The sequence below is a fragment of the Sphaeramia orbicularis genome, chromosome 3 (assembly GCF_902148855.1).
Source record: "Sphaeramia orbicularis chromosome 3, fSphaOr1.1, whole genome shotgun sequence".
NCBI classification, from domain to species: Eukaryota; Metazoa; Chordata; class Actinopteri; order Kurtiformes; family Apogonidae; genus Sphaeramia; species Sphaeramia orbicularis.
The window spans coordinates 38,740,063-38,759,269 of NC_043959.1; the positions used below are offsets into that span (position 1 = coordinate 38,740,063).

A 19,207-nucleotide genomic window follows, 5' to 3' on the forward strand; every position below is an offset into this window, starting at 1 on the left:
CTAAGCAGGGCAATTACTGTAGATGGAGAATGGTAGGTAGCAGAGGGGGGCACACAATATGTCCTCCCCTAAAATACCCTGATGGGAGACAACGAGACAAAGCAAATGTAGCTGCCTGTAATAAAGCAGAGAAGGGAGGAAAAAAAAAAAGGATTTGGCTAATGGTAACAATGCTCTGACAAGCACAGCAGCATCTCAGTGGTTGCTAATTAAGCTGTTACCTTATCTGTGTATCTGCCTTTCTATGCTCCTACAAGTCTGAGCATGTTTACTCCTTTGATAAATGGAAGCCCACAAATGCAAAGAAAACAAACGTTTATCAAGCACTCAACAGTGAGCAGAACAAAAACAACATCTTAGATTTTAACAAAGGAGGGGAAAAAAAAACTCAATAGATATACCACGAGTAAGTCTGGAGGATGAACTCTGATTAAAAGTCATGTCTGGAGAGAAAGAAGCTCCTGCATTGCCATCTAGTGTCCAAATATAGGAATTACACTGTGTTCGAATTGACTGTACATCATGTATGCATTGCTCATTTGCAAATGTGTATTGATATAATTACGAGGTTGTAAAAATAAGACGCAAAAAAAAAACTGAGAGACTATACACCGGATCATTGCTTACCCATAATCCACCCTGTCTCTGCAGTATTGAGCTTATTCCAAAACAGCACAAGACGTGGATATTTGCTTCTGCCTTTCAAATAAACACATTAATGAGATAACTATGATCAGATTTATTACAAGCCCACTCATAAAAATGCCACTGTAAGCACTACGTTTAGATGTAAAATTGACTAATAATATAAAAGTCTGTGTCTGAATGAAGTCAGAGTTTGCTTAAATCTCCTGGGCAGTGCCATGTTTCCATGAAGCCTGTAAAAATGTCTCTCCTCTCTGCTTGGTAAAAAGCCTGTTTCCATGGGTCATGAGTTTAGAGTCCTGGGCCTCCAGCAAATATGAGCTCAAGGGCAGCCTGGATGTCACCATCTGTGGCCTGGAGCGCCCTCAGCATCAGCTCCTCATCCTGGATCCCCATGTCCCGAAGCTGCTGCATCTGGGACTGCCAGCGGCCCTGGCAAAACAAAAATGCACATGAATACCAATTTTTCTGTAACACCACATGAAGTCTGGATAGCAAACATAACTTTCACTCTTACATTCTGGATAAACAGTTTTACTACTACAACATATATACAGTGTAAATAAGACAGAAATGTACCACCACTAACAATAAACAGCAGTTCACATTTACTATTTCAAAGAACACCTCCTGTATTTCTGTATTTTTGTGTTTATAATCTGCTCACTGTAACCCCATAAAATTTGATGCATCAAATAATATTCAGAAATAACCTTTTTTTAGATGTATTGGGTGAATACAAAATGAAATAATCACATATCAACATATAATTTATTTCATATTTACTGCATCAATTCATTTATGGCAATTTACTGACGACAATAGTGCTTATTTTTCAAATTTTGTTAAATTATTTGAAAACATTTGTAATATCTCCCTATACAGGATCATTATAAATACCTTTTTATTTTGTCTTGTGGGTAAAAAAAATTAAATTAAAAAAAAAAAAACAGTGTCTGTCCTTGTTGGAGCAGCTATTCATTTTTTCAATATACAGAACTACAGAAAAGGATTGTTTTAGTGAAAGGTTATGAGAAACAGATTATTACTCCACCCCCCAAAGGGAAAGCAAGGGGTATTGCTGTTGGTTCCGTTTGTTTATTTCTTTGTTTAACACTCTAGCAGCAAAACTACTGAATGAATTCATACCAAATTGGGTTTATATATTGGCTGTGACCCAGAATAGATCTCATTACATTTTGGGAACAGTAGGTCAAAGTTCCAATGAAAAGTTCTCCCATTTACTTATAATGGCCGAAATTTCAAATGTCTATAAAAACATCAATTTTGTTTCAATTTACTTCAAACTTGGCACATATATAGAAGCAACTGATATGCCGACATCAGCACATGCATAGACATGATGACATCAGCTGGATCGATACCAAAATAAGCTACAATACGTGCGAGGGGCGGGGTTTGTTGTGCCTGGCACCACTTGTTATTAGCGAGTAATTGACAAATTCCAAGTGTTGATCATGATAATGGGCTGCATGAATAAAAACATGCAAATAAGTCAGTATCTACTCTAAATATATTTAAGGTTAAATTTTAGTTTTCACGAATCATCAAAAAACATCAAAACCTGAGTAATCTTCCCTACAATAATGATTAATGATTTTACACATACATATACATACCTTATATATACCGGCTTTATCACATTAACCCTTTCATGCACAGTGGTCACCCCAGTGGACAGTTCTTCTCCAGCTGTTCTCTTGTATATTCAGGGTTTTGGTTGTTTTAGTTCCATATCAGCCAACACAGTGGACACTAATGCACCATCCCATAATACACTGACATTCAGACCATTACTGTAACTTTGCTGTTCTTGATAAACCTGATCTGCAGTGACATGTTTTAGTGTAAATCAATTGCTAATTGTTATTAGACTGTAATTACCAGGTATTTTTTAAACTTTTTTTTTTTTTTTTGCATACTATCTCCATTCAGTGAATAATAACTAGTATTAGAGTATGTTCAAATGTGAGAAAACATCTGATTAGCAGCATTAAAAATGTTTTTATTGCATAGTTTTCCATATCATTTTCTGATATTAGATTTTAAATACATGTTTCTTTGCTTCAAAAATGAAATACATGGTGTCCAGCTGAGTGGAAATTTTTGTAACTTTTTTTTTTTTTTTTTTTTTTTTAAAATCGATCACGTTTTTTTTTTTTTTTTTAATGTCTAAAGAGGAATAAAAACACTGCAGAAAAATATCTTGACTACATTTCACATTAGTGCATGAAAGGGTTAATACAGATATTTACAGTATGATTTTACCCTAAAATAATATATGGAATATTATATACAGTAATCTCATAACTTTTTGCCAAATTCCCAAAAAGTTCCCTATTAAAATGTGTGAATAGCTGTGTGAAAGAAGCCACTTTTTCTAAATGGCGTTCAGTCTCCGAGGCTCATGGGTAAAATGTAATACAACTGGTGCTGATGGGGCTCCAGTCTCACCTGTAATGCTGACATGTTGGTGGCTTGCAGAGCTTGTTGTAGAGCCTGGCTGAACAGATCATTACTGACTGGAGTCCCTGCTGGCATGGGGGCCACTCCACTGGAGGGGTCCGCCTGAATCAAAGTGGAAGCAATGGGAGGGACACACACACACACACACACACACACACACACACACACACACATAAAGACAGAATGAGCCTTGTTTTACGGGAGAGTACAGGTTGTCAATGTGGGTGATTCATGTTTAACGTTTTAATCCTTGTAAATGCAAAGCTATAAAAACAGGTCTGGATATTTTCGCAGTATAACTGTATCTCACCTGGCTTGCCGTTGTGGGAGTGACTGCGCTGCTGTCTGGCGTGCTGGCGAGCGCGAGGGCCGTGGCCAGTTCGCTCTGTGTTATTGGTCGAGGGCCTGTTGCTCCGCTGTGGCTCAGAGACACTGGTCGTATTCCTGCTGACGTCCCCGCTCTACTGGAGGGTCCTGCTGGGCTGCTCTGTAACACACATCACACACACATCCGTTTCTTATGTCTCCATTTGGCGCTGATAGAGTGTGGATCGGATTTACTCACGGACTGGAAATCTTCTTCGTCGTCAGACATGCCCTCAAACATGAAGCCTCCTGCCAAACCAAGAAAATTCTGTGAATAATCTGTTCAGAAATGATGTATTAGATGTCCATTCAAGTAGAAAAAAAATAAATAAATAAAAAAGACTAATGTAGGAAATCACAGAAAAACCTGACTATGAAAAATATGTTACATCAAAATACATTTAACCAATAAAGACCCAGTGCTATTTTTGTGGCAGTTCCCAAATTATTTTTTTCTCTATGTTTAACTTTTTTTAAGTGATTTATCACCGTTTGCGCTAATATTATATTCAGTATTTTGTATTCTTAAGTGAAAATCTGGTATTTCCCTATATTTAATTTACAGATCATGTAGATGTTCATAAAAGCTCAAATTAAAGTTGAAGGTTATTTATTTATTTGTTTGTTTATTCATTCCAATCTAAATGACTGGAAAGGAGCAGGATGAAGAAAACTTATAATACCTGCCCCTTTCTTGAAACATATGCTTACATCAGATATGTTGCCATTACAGTTATTACAGTAAACAGTTATTATATCAGAAACAGAAAAAAACTGAAGAAAAAGTGACTTTTTCAGTAAAATCTATCATTAACTGAACATAAACCCAGTGTGTCCATCCACTGTCATTGATCCAACTCCATGGGTTTTACTGGTGAATCAATGTTGTAGAAGCTGATGGTGTTTCCACATTCACTACGGAGCCTCTGAACGTCCAAATGGGTCATATTTGATGACCATGAAAAGACGAAAAACTGCTTTTTACACCAATTATTTACATGGATCAATAGGTTTAATGGATCAACAGTGATTATCTTTTTATATGGGTCTTTATGGGTTAAATGTGATACTTACAAAAAACATTAACACAACTATAACATACAGTGAGTAATACAGTTTTCATTTTTAACTTCTCCTTCATTCCTGTTGTTCCAACTTGTGAAGCTTGTCAACAGCAGTCTTCTGTAACTATAGTAACCTTCCTTCACCCGTCATAATTTCTGCCCATTTCTGTAATCTTTGTTACTCACCTGGCATGTCACTGTAGGAACTGGCAGACACATTGCGAGAAGAGCTGGCGCTGGACTGTGCAGGCATACTACCTGCCACAGAGTGCAGGACCAGGATGATGGCGTTGACCAGAGCCGGGTGAGAACTGATCAATCTGTGAGAAAAACAGAGAAGCAACAATTTTAAAGGCTGTTTCACTTGTATAGTTGCAGAAAAATGATTAGACCACCCTTGTTTTCTTCAATTTCTTATTCATTTTAATACTTGGTACAACAACTACAACTACATTTGTTTGAACAAATATATTGATAACAACAAAAATAGCTCATAAGAGTTTAATTTAAGAGCTGATACCTAGATATTTTCCATGTTTTCTTGATAATAACCAAAATCACTTCAGTTCTTACATCAATATCTATGGCATTGTACTGACAAAAACAGTGCTTTTAGGGATTCCATGTTTTCAATTCTGTCTGTTTTAGTCACATGATACACACAGGAGTTAGTACTTGATTTCATAACCATTGTTTTTGATGACTTTTAATGGTCTAATAATTTTTTCCGCGACCGTACGTCTGTATCATGTGTTCCATTAGAGCCAAAGAAAATGTCCCACTTACACATCCAGCATGTTAGGGTCTGTAAACTGCACAAAGAGATCTTTATCCTGGAGAACCCCTAGATAGGACAGTGGAATTAGTAGAAATGTAAATCTCTTTCTGTGCTTGATAATGATTTAATAGAAAGGGATAAAACTCTAGAGGCAATCCAGTCTTACCTAGGGCAACTGGGTCAGACCTGAGTCCTGGTGTGGCCACAATTATCTGATCCAAAGACTCCTTATTTGTAAGCATTTTATATACCTAAAAAGACAGAAAAACACCATGAACAGGGTTCATTTTAAATTTTTCCAACACAGCATCTTATTGCTGAGGTAAAACACATATCTACAGGAATACATATACTCATGATTATTTGTTTCACCTTTAATCACAATGATGTACATTGTTTTATGCTATACACATCTAAAATTATGTTTCATAATAGCAAAAAGTTTAGAAATGAAAGGAGAGCACATCTAAAAAAAGGGAAGCAACTTGGTGTTCTTCAGGCACACTTGCACCAAACCAAAAATTATGATAAAATTACCTGGAGTTGATCTGAAAGCACTTGCTAATTTTCTTTTTTGACATAAAGTTTCATTTTTCAAAATGTATCACCTCTCTGTAAGTAGCTTTGATTATAATTGCAAGCACTTTCAAGTACTTCAAACAAAAATCAAGCACTTTTCAGACCTTGAAAACACAACATTGAAATTCAAGCCATTTCAAGGATTTCAAGCACCTGCATGAACCCTGAATGAAATAAATTTATGAATGTAGTGGGATCAGTAACTAAAAAAGACAAAAAAAGAGGTGAAGAAGAATGTGAATTAGTAACAGTTACACAACAACTGAACTGATCACACACACTGAACGATGGAAATGTAACAGCTGTAACCAATCCAGTCTACTGACAAGATACCTGTAGTTCAAGTTCAGGAGCGAATCCTCCTATTCTTATCCAAACATTCATTTTATCAGTCCAGTCAACATGTTGGTATTCTGAAAATGCCTGTTCCTGTTCGGCTTATGCCATGGAAAGTTGCCAGTCTTTAATAGCTAAACCTGTTCCTGAAGATAATCTTTGACCAGCTCCTTGTTGCCCGGGGTCCTGTTCACACAGCACTAAAATGCATCATGGGAGATCCAGTCAGCGGCAAAACATCTGTGAACACAGGTGTGATTTCACACCTCAGAAGAATCCAATCACTCAAGCCAAACAGTGTCCTGGTCTGGGAAGCATGCGTCCAAAAACGGGTAAAACACCCTGATGCATTCAGTGAGGGATAACCTAATAAACCTTTTACTGCATGTAAGGCATGACCAAGCTGTCTTATACTGTGGTATGTAGTTTATTCCTCGTGTCAAATAGAAAATAATACAGAGGGATATACAGTCGTGTAAAAAATTATTAAACCACCCTTGTTTTCTTCAGTTGCTTGTTCATTTTAATGCCTGGTACAAGTAAAGGTACATTTGTTTGGACAAATATAATGATAACAACAAAAACAGCTCATAAGAGTTTAATTTCAGAGCTGATATCTATCCGTTTTCCATGTTTTCTTGTTAATAACCAAAATCACTTAAGTCCTTAAATTCAACAGCTATGGCATTGTACTGCCAAAAACAGTCCTTTTAGGGATTCCATGTTTTCTTTTCTGTCTGTTTTAGTCACATGATACACACAGGAGTTAGTACTTGATTGCATAACCATTGTTTTTTATGACTTTTGATGGTCTAATAATTTTTTCCACAACTGTAAAGTGGGCTCAAGTCAGGATGAAATCAATATCCCAACCTCTTCTCTGACTTTATTATCAAAAAGAAACGCACCTCCTAAAATAAGCTACAGAGAAAGATTTGACATAAAACCCGATTTTAATATGATTACAAAATCTTAATCAGAACATATTTCAAATATAATGCAATATGAGCTGTGAATCTCAATTAATGTTTTGATATGAAAAATGATGAGACCACTCCCACAGCTGTCAATACAAAGTAATTCATTTAGGAAAGATGGATTATTTAGGAGCAACAGAGTTGAATAAGATTATACCTTTAGACAACAGTAACTGACTTTCTCTGCTTGGCTTGAGGGTAGAACAATTGGGCTGAAGTGAAGTAACTAAATGCAGCTAAAGCCTGAGATGAGATTCTGTATTAGTGTACTGCACTAAATAACCAAAAGAATGATTCCTATCTCGTATTAAGCCACTGCAATTACAATGTATAGGGAATGTAGCCAATATACTGACATCACTGATTTTAACATGTAGTCAAAATCTTCTTTAACTGTACGAGTAATTTCTCAGCACTTTAAGAGTATACATGTCACAGTATAGTACTTGTTCTGTAAATTCAATTAAAAAATCATTTAAAATAACATTAGTCAACATCAGTGGCGGCTGGTGAAATAATTTTTTGGTGGGGCGCAGTATCCAAGTCAGTTTTCAGCTGCACTATAACTACATATCAGCACTAGGACACACCAAAGTATATGCACCACTACTTTAAAATATTATTTTTGAATTAAAATAAAAAATACACAGTATGTGTTTTCTGGCATGTATTTTTTATATGTAAATTTCACCCATCTATCCTTCAAACATGCACATTTTTCTATGACTCTATTGTTAAAGTCAGTCATTTAGACCAGGGGTGAGTGTAGTACGGGTAAATCACATGGCATTAAAAAAATAAAAATTTAACATTAGGGTTAAAATAAATCTCTGTTACCAGTTACTGGGAATCAATCTCATGCCTCCCTGCATCGAAATCACTCATGTTAACCACGGAGCTATACAGCTGCGAGGTCAAAGCTCAGTAGTATTTCGTACGGACCTATTTGCTGATTCCATTTCTGAGGAAGGTCTTGACTCTTTTCAGGATGTGACATTTAATCTTGTGGGTGGTGCTTGGGCATAGTTTTTTGCGCCCCAAAGCTCTCCTATCTCTTGTATTGGAGGAGGTCCACTGTGCACACACCATTTATAACAAGAGTCTATGGAGTTCTTGGGCGACACCCCAAACAGGAAACACATGACTTGACTGCTCATTAAACGACCAAAAACATTTTTAAACTATAGTTGAATGCACATAATACACGGTACTAACAGGCTGTATCATGTATAGCTCGTTCATTTAAATATTACTGTTTTTGTAAAATTATTGTAGGTGAGTTCTATCATCTTCTTCATATGAGACAGGTGGGGCGGCGTCTTTTTTTTTTTCTCACATGACCAAACTTAATATGACAAAATATGCATTTTCTATTGTTACACGTGTTATATTGTCATATTTTAAAGTTATGTTATTTTTAACAATTCTATAAAATGAACACATATAGGTCAGTGTTCAGAAACTTGCAAAACAAGCACTTGTAGTGTTTCTCAGAATGGGGCACACTGTAAGTGTTGTTTCCAACTTACTGAGTCTCTGTAGGTAGAGTTGAGAGAGTGAAGAGCGGCATGGAACACCCTAAACTCTCTGGCTGCAGTTGCTCTGTTCACAGGCTCTGGTGAAGGCAAGACAAAGCATAAAACACACAACAATGCTAAAACACAAAATAACTAATAAACATGAATGTCTAAAATACACTGAACAGTAAAAATGTTGATGATGTAGATGTCACCAAGCTAATGCAATTTTAGGTTATTGGAATTATCTCTATACAGCAGATATCCACAACTGTAGCACAGATACATAACATTAAATTCTGGACATCTGGAATGATGATATCTGAGACTAAATTTGGACAAAAACTATTGGCTTATAGATACAGTATATGAAATTGGAGATTTTCCTGAATGGAATTCAACTTCATCTGTTCATGTACATGGATATAAAAACACAAATATCTGAAACATAAAGCCCAGTATATAAAACAAGTGGCATTAGTTGTCCTGTGTAGAATGATGGTATGAGTTATTTGGAATATTTATTTTGATTATGAAGCATTAAATTACAGATAAATGCAATACCATTCCAATCTAGTAACTAAACATTAAAATAGCCAAATATACTTGTTGATCATTTTTAAATATCTTTAAAATTTAAGGTTGTTGATATTTTGAAACATATTTTCAATGAATAACATTACTATTCTGGGTATCTAAGAAGTAATTACAGATAGGAAAGTGGTTGTGGTTGTATCAAATGCCAAAATGTCATGCCATACACACCTGAACTGCTCTCAGGCTCTGGCCAAGTCTTTTTGAGGATATGTAAGGTGGATCCTGGCTGAATACCACAGGCATCCAATGTGAGGTCATCCTTAAGCTTCCTTCCACAGTGGACCAACTCTGAGAAAATGTGAGCAAAAACAGATCACTGCAGGGCAAAACAAAACAACAATACTTGAACACAGCCATAATTCACTGCATCTTATTTGTTTTGAAATGTACACCTCAAATATAAACAGACCTATTAGCTCTGGATCTGGGATGGAGTCTGAAAGCTGAGCTGCAACCAGCTGTTTTAAAGTAGCCACTCTGTATCCTCCAGGTGGGACATCACCAGGCATCATCTCTGGGAAGTGGAAGATGGACTTGGGCTGATCCACCAGCTTCAAAGCCAGGTGCCAGTCTGAGGATGACATCTCTGCCTTGATATGATCAAAAAACATAGCCTTAGTGGACATTAACCCTTTAACAACTGCAATCTTGCTATCCACAAAATTCAAGCAGCATTGGAAAGCTGAGATCCTAAGCTTTACGACATTATATAACACTTTACGGCAGCAATATTGGACTTTATTACAAGTAGAAGAGAACTATTTCAGAGCCTTCCACACAAGCGAAAAAAAAAAAAAAAAAAATGGATATAACAAAAAATATGAAGCCATAATATGAATACTGAATGTTCAAGACCAAAAAGCATGTTTGAACAGATATAAAATAGTTAAAAGCTTATTTCTGTAATCTCGAAAAGTTTCATTACGGACATTTAGTTGTTTCTGAAAATAAATATGCTAAAAAAAAAAAAAAAAAGTCTGTTTTTTTCTTTTTTACTAAAACACACTGTTTTAAGCATTTATTATTTATAATGATGACAATTAATGGCCAGAAACTGAAGGTTAAGTTCTTCCTGAAAACAAAGGTGCAAAAGAATTGGCAAAAAAACACATTTTCTGACACTTTTATTGCTAAGAAAACATGAAGACACGTAGGCGGCCTGTTATAAAAGGGTTAAGCACACTGATAATTTACAGAATAGATGATTTACGTCTAACACAGGAGTATTTGAAGATCGTACCGAAAGAACAGAGAAAACGAACAAGATAAATGTTCGAGCAGGGTTACTGTAATGTACGCAAACAGAGAGCCAAGGGACCCATTCATACTAAAAATCAAAACATCTGAACCATTCTGTTGTCGCTATTATTATCGTTAGCGAAAGACATAGCCGATGTTATAAGAGCCGATACTTACCCAAAACCTCCAATATATCTGCAGAAATACAGAAAAATCAGGTTATCTGTATAGACAGTGAAATATCTGCACACTCACCACTGTATTGTTGACGCTCACAGTACTTCCTGGTTAAGGTCACGTGGTCAAAAGTTACGTTTACTTGCAGCACACAAAAAATAGATTTTTCAGTGCTCATCTCTCAACACAAACAGGACGAATTATTTTTTGACAAATGTTATACAGATGGATGTTGCATCTGGAAAAAATATCCTAGTGAAAAAACATATCATCTTATGCATGCTTTACTGCACCGATTGATTTTATAAGGCTAGAATTATTTCAGAAAACAGTTAAATCGTCAAATGTCGTAATCGGGCCACATCCATTCTCTCTCTTTATTTATTTATTTATTTATTTTTTGGACAACATTTTTTTTTCATACTTTATTTACAAAATACCGGATACACATAGACCAGAACATGGCATGGAGAAAAAAACATAATGCTCGAGGTGCACCAGGAAGAAATTAAATACAATTAAATACATAGGTAAGTAAATAAAATAAAATAAAAGGAATAAACAAGAAGAGAAAAAACAACAAACAAACAAAATAATAATAATAATAATAATAATAATAATAATAATAATAATAATAATAATAATAATAATAATAATAATAACAATAATAATAATAATAATAATAATAATAATAATAATAATAATAATAAATAAATTACAACTTAAATTCGTCACATAAGGCTTTAGTCTTCACAGCTTTAGGGTTAGTGCAAAGGTTAAGTGTGTCTAGATAGGATTTTAAATAAGATTTAAAGACCACAAAACTGGGTTTCTGATTGGCAAATTTGCTTGTATGTATATGAAATTTAGCTAATAAGGAAATGAGATTAACAATAAACAATTTCCGAACAGCCAAATCAGTAATAAAGAAACCAAATAAAATATCTTCAATTTTGAAGTTAAAAGAAATATCCAGCTTTCTATTAAAAAAAAAAAAAACAAAACGATTGATATCACACCAAAAAAAAAAAAAAATGACAAAAGGCACATTCCCAAAGCATGTTTTTTTTTTTGTTTTTTTTTTTTTGTTTTGTTTTGTTTTTTTACAACAAATAACAGATCGGGTAAGTTCTAGTGACAAAGTCTGTTAGGAAAGTTTTACAGTGACAAAATAATCTCGTATTCAGTAAGAAACGGTCTATGAATTGCATTTACATACATACACACACATATATGTTAAGGGCAACAATAAAAACCAAAACGTCTCGAATCTACAAAGAAATGCAAAATAAAAAAATAAAAATAAAATAAAATAAAATAAAATAAATAATAATAATAATAATAATAATAATAATAATAATAATAATAATAATAATAATATCAACGGTGATGCGTTCTCGGACGCGTAAGAGTTAACGGAGGGGTCGGAGCTCTGGAGACTCTTTCCCCCTCGGCATGACATCACCGCTGGACAAAGCTGCAAGGAGTGGTTTGTGTGGAGAGAGGCGTCCCAAATCAATGGAACATACCCACGCACAGTGAAAAAAGCACATCCTACAGTCTCATCCACCGTCAAAACAAACTTATCGCGTCGGTAGTTTTAGTGGCGCTTTGTTTGGAGGAATGAGCAGCTGTGGATGAAAACTGCGTCTGGACGGGACACACAAGAGCCACCGCCGCTGGATGGTTGGGGATTTCTAAGTTTCGCCCTCCTAACATGGTAAGCCAGAAGGAATTATCTATTAAAGCAGCCTACGACACCGAGGACGATGTAGGTTATGTGTTAAAAGTACTTAAAGTTAGTTTTTCTTTGTCCGAGCAACAGCTGGGATAAGCAGACGGACCCGTGAACTCAACACAAGCAGTTGTTCACACAGTTGTCTACTTCCACTGCTCGGTTCTATTTTTTTTTCTTTTTGCTTTCTTTTTTGAAGCAATCCCGAGGCCTGCTCTGCTACTACTCCGGTATACAGTATTCTGTTTCAAAGATGGAGCTAAAAACAGTTATGAATGAAAATGACTGCGCCCTCTTCTGACCAAAGTGAACACTGCATTTAATCACTGTAAAAGCAAAACCTCTATAACTCAAAATAACAGCATAGATAGAAAGTTATAATTTAGTACATGCTCTTTACAATATTTGAAGTTTAAGATGATGATGGAAAAACGTGTAAATAAAACGTCTTTTGACACCAAACTGCTCCGATAATCTCATATATTGGGTAATACTTTTATTATTCTAATAACTTTCAGAGGAAATTATCTTTAACCCTTTGATGCATGAATTATAAGAACCTTAGTCAAGATTTTTTTTTTCCCCTGAGTATTTTTATTCCTCTTTAGGCATGAAAATACAATGTGATGGAATTTTTTTTTTTAATGAACCTACTTTTTGTGGAGTTACAAAACAGTCCACTCAGCTGGACACTATGTATTTAATTTTTGAAGCAAAGAAACATGTATTTAAAACACAACATCAGAAAGTGATATATTGTGTGAAAACGATGAAATAAAAACATTTTTCATGTAGCTAATCTGATGTTTTCTCACATTTTCGCATACACTAATACACTAATTTCATGGAGAAAATATGCAAAAAAAACAAAAAAACAAAAAACTATTTGTTTAAGAAAACTGTTAATTACGGTCTAAAAATTACCAATTGACTAACCCTTTCATGCACACTTTATGAGAACCTTAATCAAGATTTTTTTTTTTTCCTGAGTGTTTTTATTCCTCTTTAGGCATGGAAAAAAACAGAAAACAATGCAATTTAATTTTTTTCATCAACCAATTTTTCATGGAGTTACAAAAATGTCCACTCAGCTGGACACCATGTGTTAAATTTTAAAGGCAAAGAAACTTGCATTTACTGATATATGGTGTGAAAATTATTAAATAAAAACATTTAAATGCAGCTAATTTGATGTTTTCTCACATTTTATCATGCTCTAATACTAGTTATTACTTACTTTATTGAAATAATATGAAAAAAAAACTTTTTGTTTAAAAATGCAATAAATAAATAAATTAATTAATTAATTAATTCCTGTTAATTGCAATCTAATAACAATTTGCATTTTTTTTGTACTCAAACATGTTACTGCAGATCAGGATTATCTAGAACAGTCAAGTTATAGAAATGGTATGAATGTCAGTGTATGGGATGATGCATAAGTGTCCACTGTGTTGGCTGATATGGAACTAAAACAGCAAAACCCATGAATATACAAGAGAACAGCTGGAGAAGAACTGTCCACTGGAGTGACCACTATGCATGAAAGGGTTAACGTGATAGAATGGTAACTTGTCAGGTTATTGATGGGTGTAATTGTAATTTATGGCATTAGATTCTAATAGAGATAATACTTCCTATATCTTTATTGCACATACATGTATTACACTTTTGCCCCAAAAGTTGGAATTAAATATTTATACCACTTGTCATGAAATGATTGTGACAATGCAGTTTATTTTTGATAGAGTCTGAGACTGGGTCTGAGACCCAGTTTATAATCGTTTCATCTCATCAAATGTGATTACTTATATGTATAAATAGGAATAAAAACAGGAATTATGTCATCTTTATGTGCAACAGTGTGTATTATTTTAAAGCTCTAGAATAAAAAAAAGGTTGAATTATCTCCTATGAGGTATTTCTGAAGTGATTCTAATAGAGCTGCACAATATATCGTTTGAGCATCGTCATCATGATGTAAGTGTGCGCAATAGTCACATCGCAGGTCCTATGATTTAGGAGGCAAATGAACTCAACGTGTTCTCATCTAATTTCAGCCTGGGTACCAGACACACACTGCACACAGTGATCCACCAATCACAATCGTTCTTAATCAGTTTGCCGAAGCAGACCACGCCCCTAAGCATGGACTGAGTTGCTGGTAACAACATTGAAAAATGAGAAACGAACACAAGAAAATCACAGAAAATGAAGACTTAGTACCAAAAAGAAAAGCAACATCAGTTATCTGGAATTATTTTGGCTACAAGAAGGATGATACTGAAACATACGTTCTGTGTCGATAATACCTTACACCTGTTGCCACAACAAGAAGTAGCACAACTAATTTGCGTTGACACCACACAGCTGTTTTATCCTCCTGAGTGTTTTTTTTCATATCACAATAAATATCGTAGGGTTAAAAAAAAATTGCAATGTCAGTTTTTTCCAATATTGTGCAGCCCTAGATTCTAAACAGATTCTCAGGCTTTGAAAAGACTCATTTGCCTCTAAAGCAGGATACACACATAAAGATAATCGGGCTGTTTTTGTCCCGATTTTCCCCCCTTTCCCGACCAAGGACGGTAAACGCAAGATTATCTTACGTTTTGTAAGATTATCCTGTGGTCTGAGGTGTGTTAAGAGTGAATGTGTCCCGATAATTGGCTCCGAAACCGGTTTGGGCAGACAATTTACGACCAAAAATCTTCATGTGTTTGGGGAAAGCCGATGACTCCCGTTTCATGACTCCGTGAATTGTGACGTGGAACAGAATGTAGCCAATCATGAAGAGAGCCAACTGAGGAACAAGGAAGCAGGTGTAAATAAAAACAAACATGGCCGACCTGAAACTTAAAGTTTGTTGGACCTCAGAAATGGAGGACCAGTTTGTGGAGCTGTGGGAAGCCTGAGAATGTCTATTCAACGTCTCCGCCAAGTCCTACCGCAACCGAAAAAGTGTTGTGTTTTCCAGTTGTTGCTATGTTTCTTCATCTTCGCTTTTGTTAGATCACGCTTGATCATGCGAGATTTCTGACTCAGAGGACCAGATTCTAGATCGGTGGTGGGACAGAATCATTATGTGTGTGTATGTGTGTTGTGTTGTGTTGAGATTATCGGAGCACACACAACACACAGTAAAACTGTTCAATGCCTGATTTTTTTATCTTCATGTGTGGGGTCTGGAACAGATAAAGAATCTCTTTAGATTTAGAAAATCCTTATGTGTGTACCCCGCTTTAGTTCTTCCTATCTCAGAACCTAATTACCCATTATATGGCTAATGTATTAATTTCATCAGTGCCCCAGTGAAACTAATGGATTTCCTTGTGTGAATTGTAAACTAAAGTTTCAACTGTTGTATAGAAAGTTAGCCAGTCAACCATCCAAGCCTTAAAGATTTGTTGAAGTTTATGGAGCTCTTCCTTCATCAGTTCGATTAAGTACTATACCACTATGAGGGACATTTCCCTACATTAAGTGAACCAGTCATCCCTAAGAGAGCTTGGTAAGTATTAACAACTGCCGCTGTGCTGCCATATGGATCTGAAATGTTCACTTTCATCCAGTGATGCTCTTCCCCCACATTGGGACCTGAAACTTCCAGGTTGGAAATGTCCCCATCATCAAAGGTTGAATGGTTCCCAATGGGCTGATGAGCTTGGCAGTGATGCCAGCCACATGTCAGTGAGAGATTAGACCCCAAAAGGTCACTGGAATTCGTTGTATTAATAATAATATGAATGGCTGTGCTCCAGAGTGTATTCACGAACAGAGGTGTTACTAAACGCAGGCTGTAAAACACTGTCTCTGAGTTTTCTTGAAAGTACAGCAGAACAGCAAGTATAGTGGAACTATACGTCTTTTGTGGTGACTCTGGGGTTTTTTACTGTGATATAATAGCGTTCATTACTTCACTTCTCTTCACTTCTGACCTGAATAATAAGTTTGGTAGTCTTTAGCCCCATGTCATAATAAAACACATCGGTCATTATTGTGTTAGGCCAAAAGACTTTCAGATGATCTTAAACAGAGAATATCTGTCTGTTTTAATGGCCTTCATTTTGGAAAACACCATTATGAATTAATTAACATCTGACATTTGAATATAGTTTTGTATTATGGTGTTGTTAACTGTAGTGCTCCTTTGTTTTTTCAGGTCTAAATCACAAATGTGATCAGCACGTTTTGATCTCTGACACTGAACTAAATCATAAAAGTTGGAACATAAAGTCAGGGGAGGAAAAGGGCATAAACGTGCTGGCATGGGGTCGGTGAAGCACTTGAGTCATTCAGTAAAAAACCCTTTGATGGCTTCCTGGTGTCTGCACACCACAGGCGGACTCAGACTGTGGTTTTGGGGTGTTGGCATATTTCAATTCATTCTCTCCCTTTTCTGTTGGAGGACATGTCTATGTGTCTGGTCTTTTCTTCAGTGAATATTTGTTTCCATTTCTGGATGTCTGTGCGGTGAAAAATAACCCATATTCTCATCGGCTGAGGTGAATATCTTGGGAAATCCAGATATTATTCCAACCGTCTTGCACTGGTCTTTGGCTGGATAATCACTTTTAAAAGTCCAGAGAGCAAGTGGTGTGCAGTGCTGTTATGGAAACTTTGTGATGAAGTTGCACTCCTGCCCACATCCTTTCTGTTAAAGCCATAAATGGAGCCTCATGGAAAGAAGCTTTGGTTAAGTCGTGAGGTGGAGCTACAGCACACAGCAGTAATAAAATGATTCATCATACAAAACATTACAGCTCATCTTTCAATACCTCTGAGAGTGAACGCTGAAGGAATGTAATCACCTGTATCAGTTGAATTATTGTGTATTGTTATTCATGTTAACACATATAAAAGCAGGCTGTCCTTAACCCTCTGGTGTCAAACCCAGAGGTCCTTCTAACCACCAAAAGTGTCTAATTTGCGCAGTGCTGTAGTAATGTCAAAATATTTTTTCATACAGTTTGGTTTTAACTTTTTTACATATTTTTTTGTATTTCATCAACTTCAGCTGTAAAAAAACAAAAATCAAATACTCAAGTACTGTCATATTTTTTAACCCTTTAAATGTCATTTTTGTAATGTAAACAAACCATATTTTTAATGAAAAAAAAACAAACAAAAAAAATGTTTTGTTTTTTTTAAATATAGCTTACTACATAAAAATTGGATTACTTATTTTCAGATTTTCGCAGCCTGGCATATGTCATTGATTAACAGCACATTGGTTCGTATTCATTATTTTGTTTTGTTATTCATGTTAAACACATATAAAAGCAGGTCGTCCTTAACCCTCTGGTATCCCACCCAGAGGTCCTTCGAACCACCAAAAGCGTCTAATTTGCGCAGTGTCGTAGTAATGTCAAATTATTTTTCAAACAGTTTGGTTTTAACTTTTTTACATTTTTTTTTTTTTTTTGTATTTCATCAACTTCAGCCATAAAAAAAAACAAATACTCAAGTACTGTCATATTTTTTTAACCCTTTATTTGTAATTTTTGGAATGAACAAATCATATTTTTGATGGGAAAAAAAAAACCATTTTATTTCTTTCAATATAGCTTACTACATAAAAACCTGATTACTCATTTTCTGATTTTTGTAGCTTGCAATATGCCATTGATAAACAGCACATTGGTTATTACTGAGTATTTTTTTTTTGTGCTAGGTCAAATGTTAAATGCTAAAATGTGTCAGTGAGTATTTTTTACTCACGTCAGAGAAGAGTGCTAGTGTAGTAGTTTTCCATTGTTTACAATATGTTGGGTCAAAATTTTAAAAATAATGCAAAAATTATCAACTTTTGAATTCTGACCTAAAGCATGTTATGAAAAATATGACCTTTTATAATATGAAGTGCAAAGTGTGCATAATATGCTCACCTGGATACTGGGAGGTTTAACTGTAGATTATTAATAAAATCGAGTTACTTCACAGGTCATGAAACACTGAGCTGCCACTGCCAGATGATAGCACCAGTAGCTGTATTGCATTTTCTGACAGTGCTATTGATTCGATTTTTTTTTTTTTTTGCATCAGCCTTAAAAGTCTACATATTATCACTGACAGCAGGGAATCTTCAGAGACACACACCAAATCTGAGCCAGCATCAGGGGCATAAGAGATCTTCTAATCATATAAAAATTCTCCCAGCTTTCATCTGGTGCTTGCCTCCTCTAGAAAAAGAAATGCAGAGACAGGAGGAACTCTTATGAGGAAATGAGAATAAAATATCAGGGGAAGTAGACGTCTGTGTCCTCTCCTTAACGTGTTTAGAAATTACATCATACAACAGACTCTTATTGATAAGGACTTATTGAGGGAAATAAAATATGCATGCCTCCACTTTCTTAAATTCAAGTTTTTATTTGATTCTGTAATGGAGAATTTACATGTTTTACATTCACGTGCACATATAAGATTTTACAATGTTGTTTTTCTATATTTTCTTTTCAGAAAAGAACAAAACAATCTATCTGAACATTTATTTTCCTGTCTAGATCTCCAGTGCCTTCACTTCTTTTTTCTTATCCCCCCTTCTTTTTTTTCTTGAACAACAGAATAATAATAATAATAATAATAATAATAATAATAATAATAAAAACAACAGTAATATAGTAGCTAAACAACAGTGGGCGTCACACTTTGTTCCTTTTTAGTGTTCATTAAGTCCATCTATGGTTTCCAACATTCCTCAAATTATT

At 35.2% G+C, this 19,207-nt stretch overlaps 2 protein-coding genes across 7 annotated transcripts in view; one reads left to right on the plus strand and one right to left on the minus strand.

Annotated features, from left to right (window-relative positions):
• Positions 1 to 298: 298 nt before the first annotated feature.
• Positions 299 to 10,944, minus strand: ubl7b (ubiquitin-like 7b (bone marrow stromal cell-derived)). 6 transcript variants are annotated; one of them, XM_030131041.1, is made up of 11 exons: positions 10,841 to 10,944; positions 9,756 to 9,936; positions 9,515 to 9,634; positions 8,762 to 8,847; positions 5,507 to 5,591; positions 5,349 to 5,406; positions 4,749 to 4,882; positions 3,698 to 3,747; positions 3,443 to 3,619; positions 3,121 to 3,234; positions 299 to 1,077 (listed from the first exon to the last, which is right to left on the minus strand). In XM_030131041.1, exons 2-11 carry the CDS (start codon positions 9,928 to 9,930, stop codon positions 937 to 939), a joined length of 1,140 nt encoding a protein of 379 aa, XP_029986901.1. In that variant the 5' UTR covers positions 9,931 to 9,936; positions 10,841 to 10,944; the 3' UTR covers positions 299 to 936. The 6 variants fall into 6 exon arrangements, with proteins under 6 accessions (XP_029986901.1, XP_029986906.1, XP_029986903.1 ...); XM_030131046.1 differs by having other exon boundaries at positions 9,756 to 9,932; positions 10,841 to 10,862; XM_030131043.1 differs by having other exon boundaries at positions 9,756 to 9,932; positions 10,763 to 10,856.
• A 1,296-nt stretch (positions 10,945 to 12,240) lies between these two features.
• cd276 (CD276 molecule) overlaps positions 12,241 to 19,207 on the plus strand; it is a 74,945-nt gene continuing 67,978 nt past the window's right edge. The window contains exon 1 of the mRNA XM_030131100.1: positions 12,241 to 12,482. The gene's annotated coding sequence lies outside the window, so the exon portion shown is untranslated. The remainder of the gene's footprint in view (positions 12,483 to 19,207) is intronic.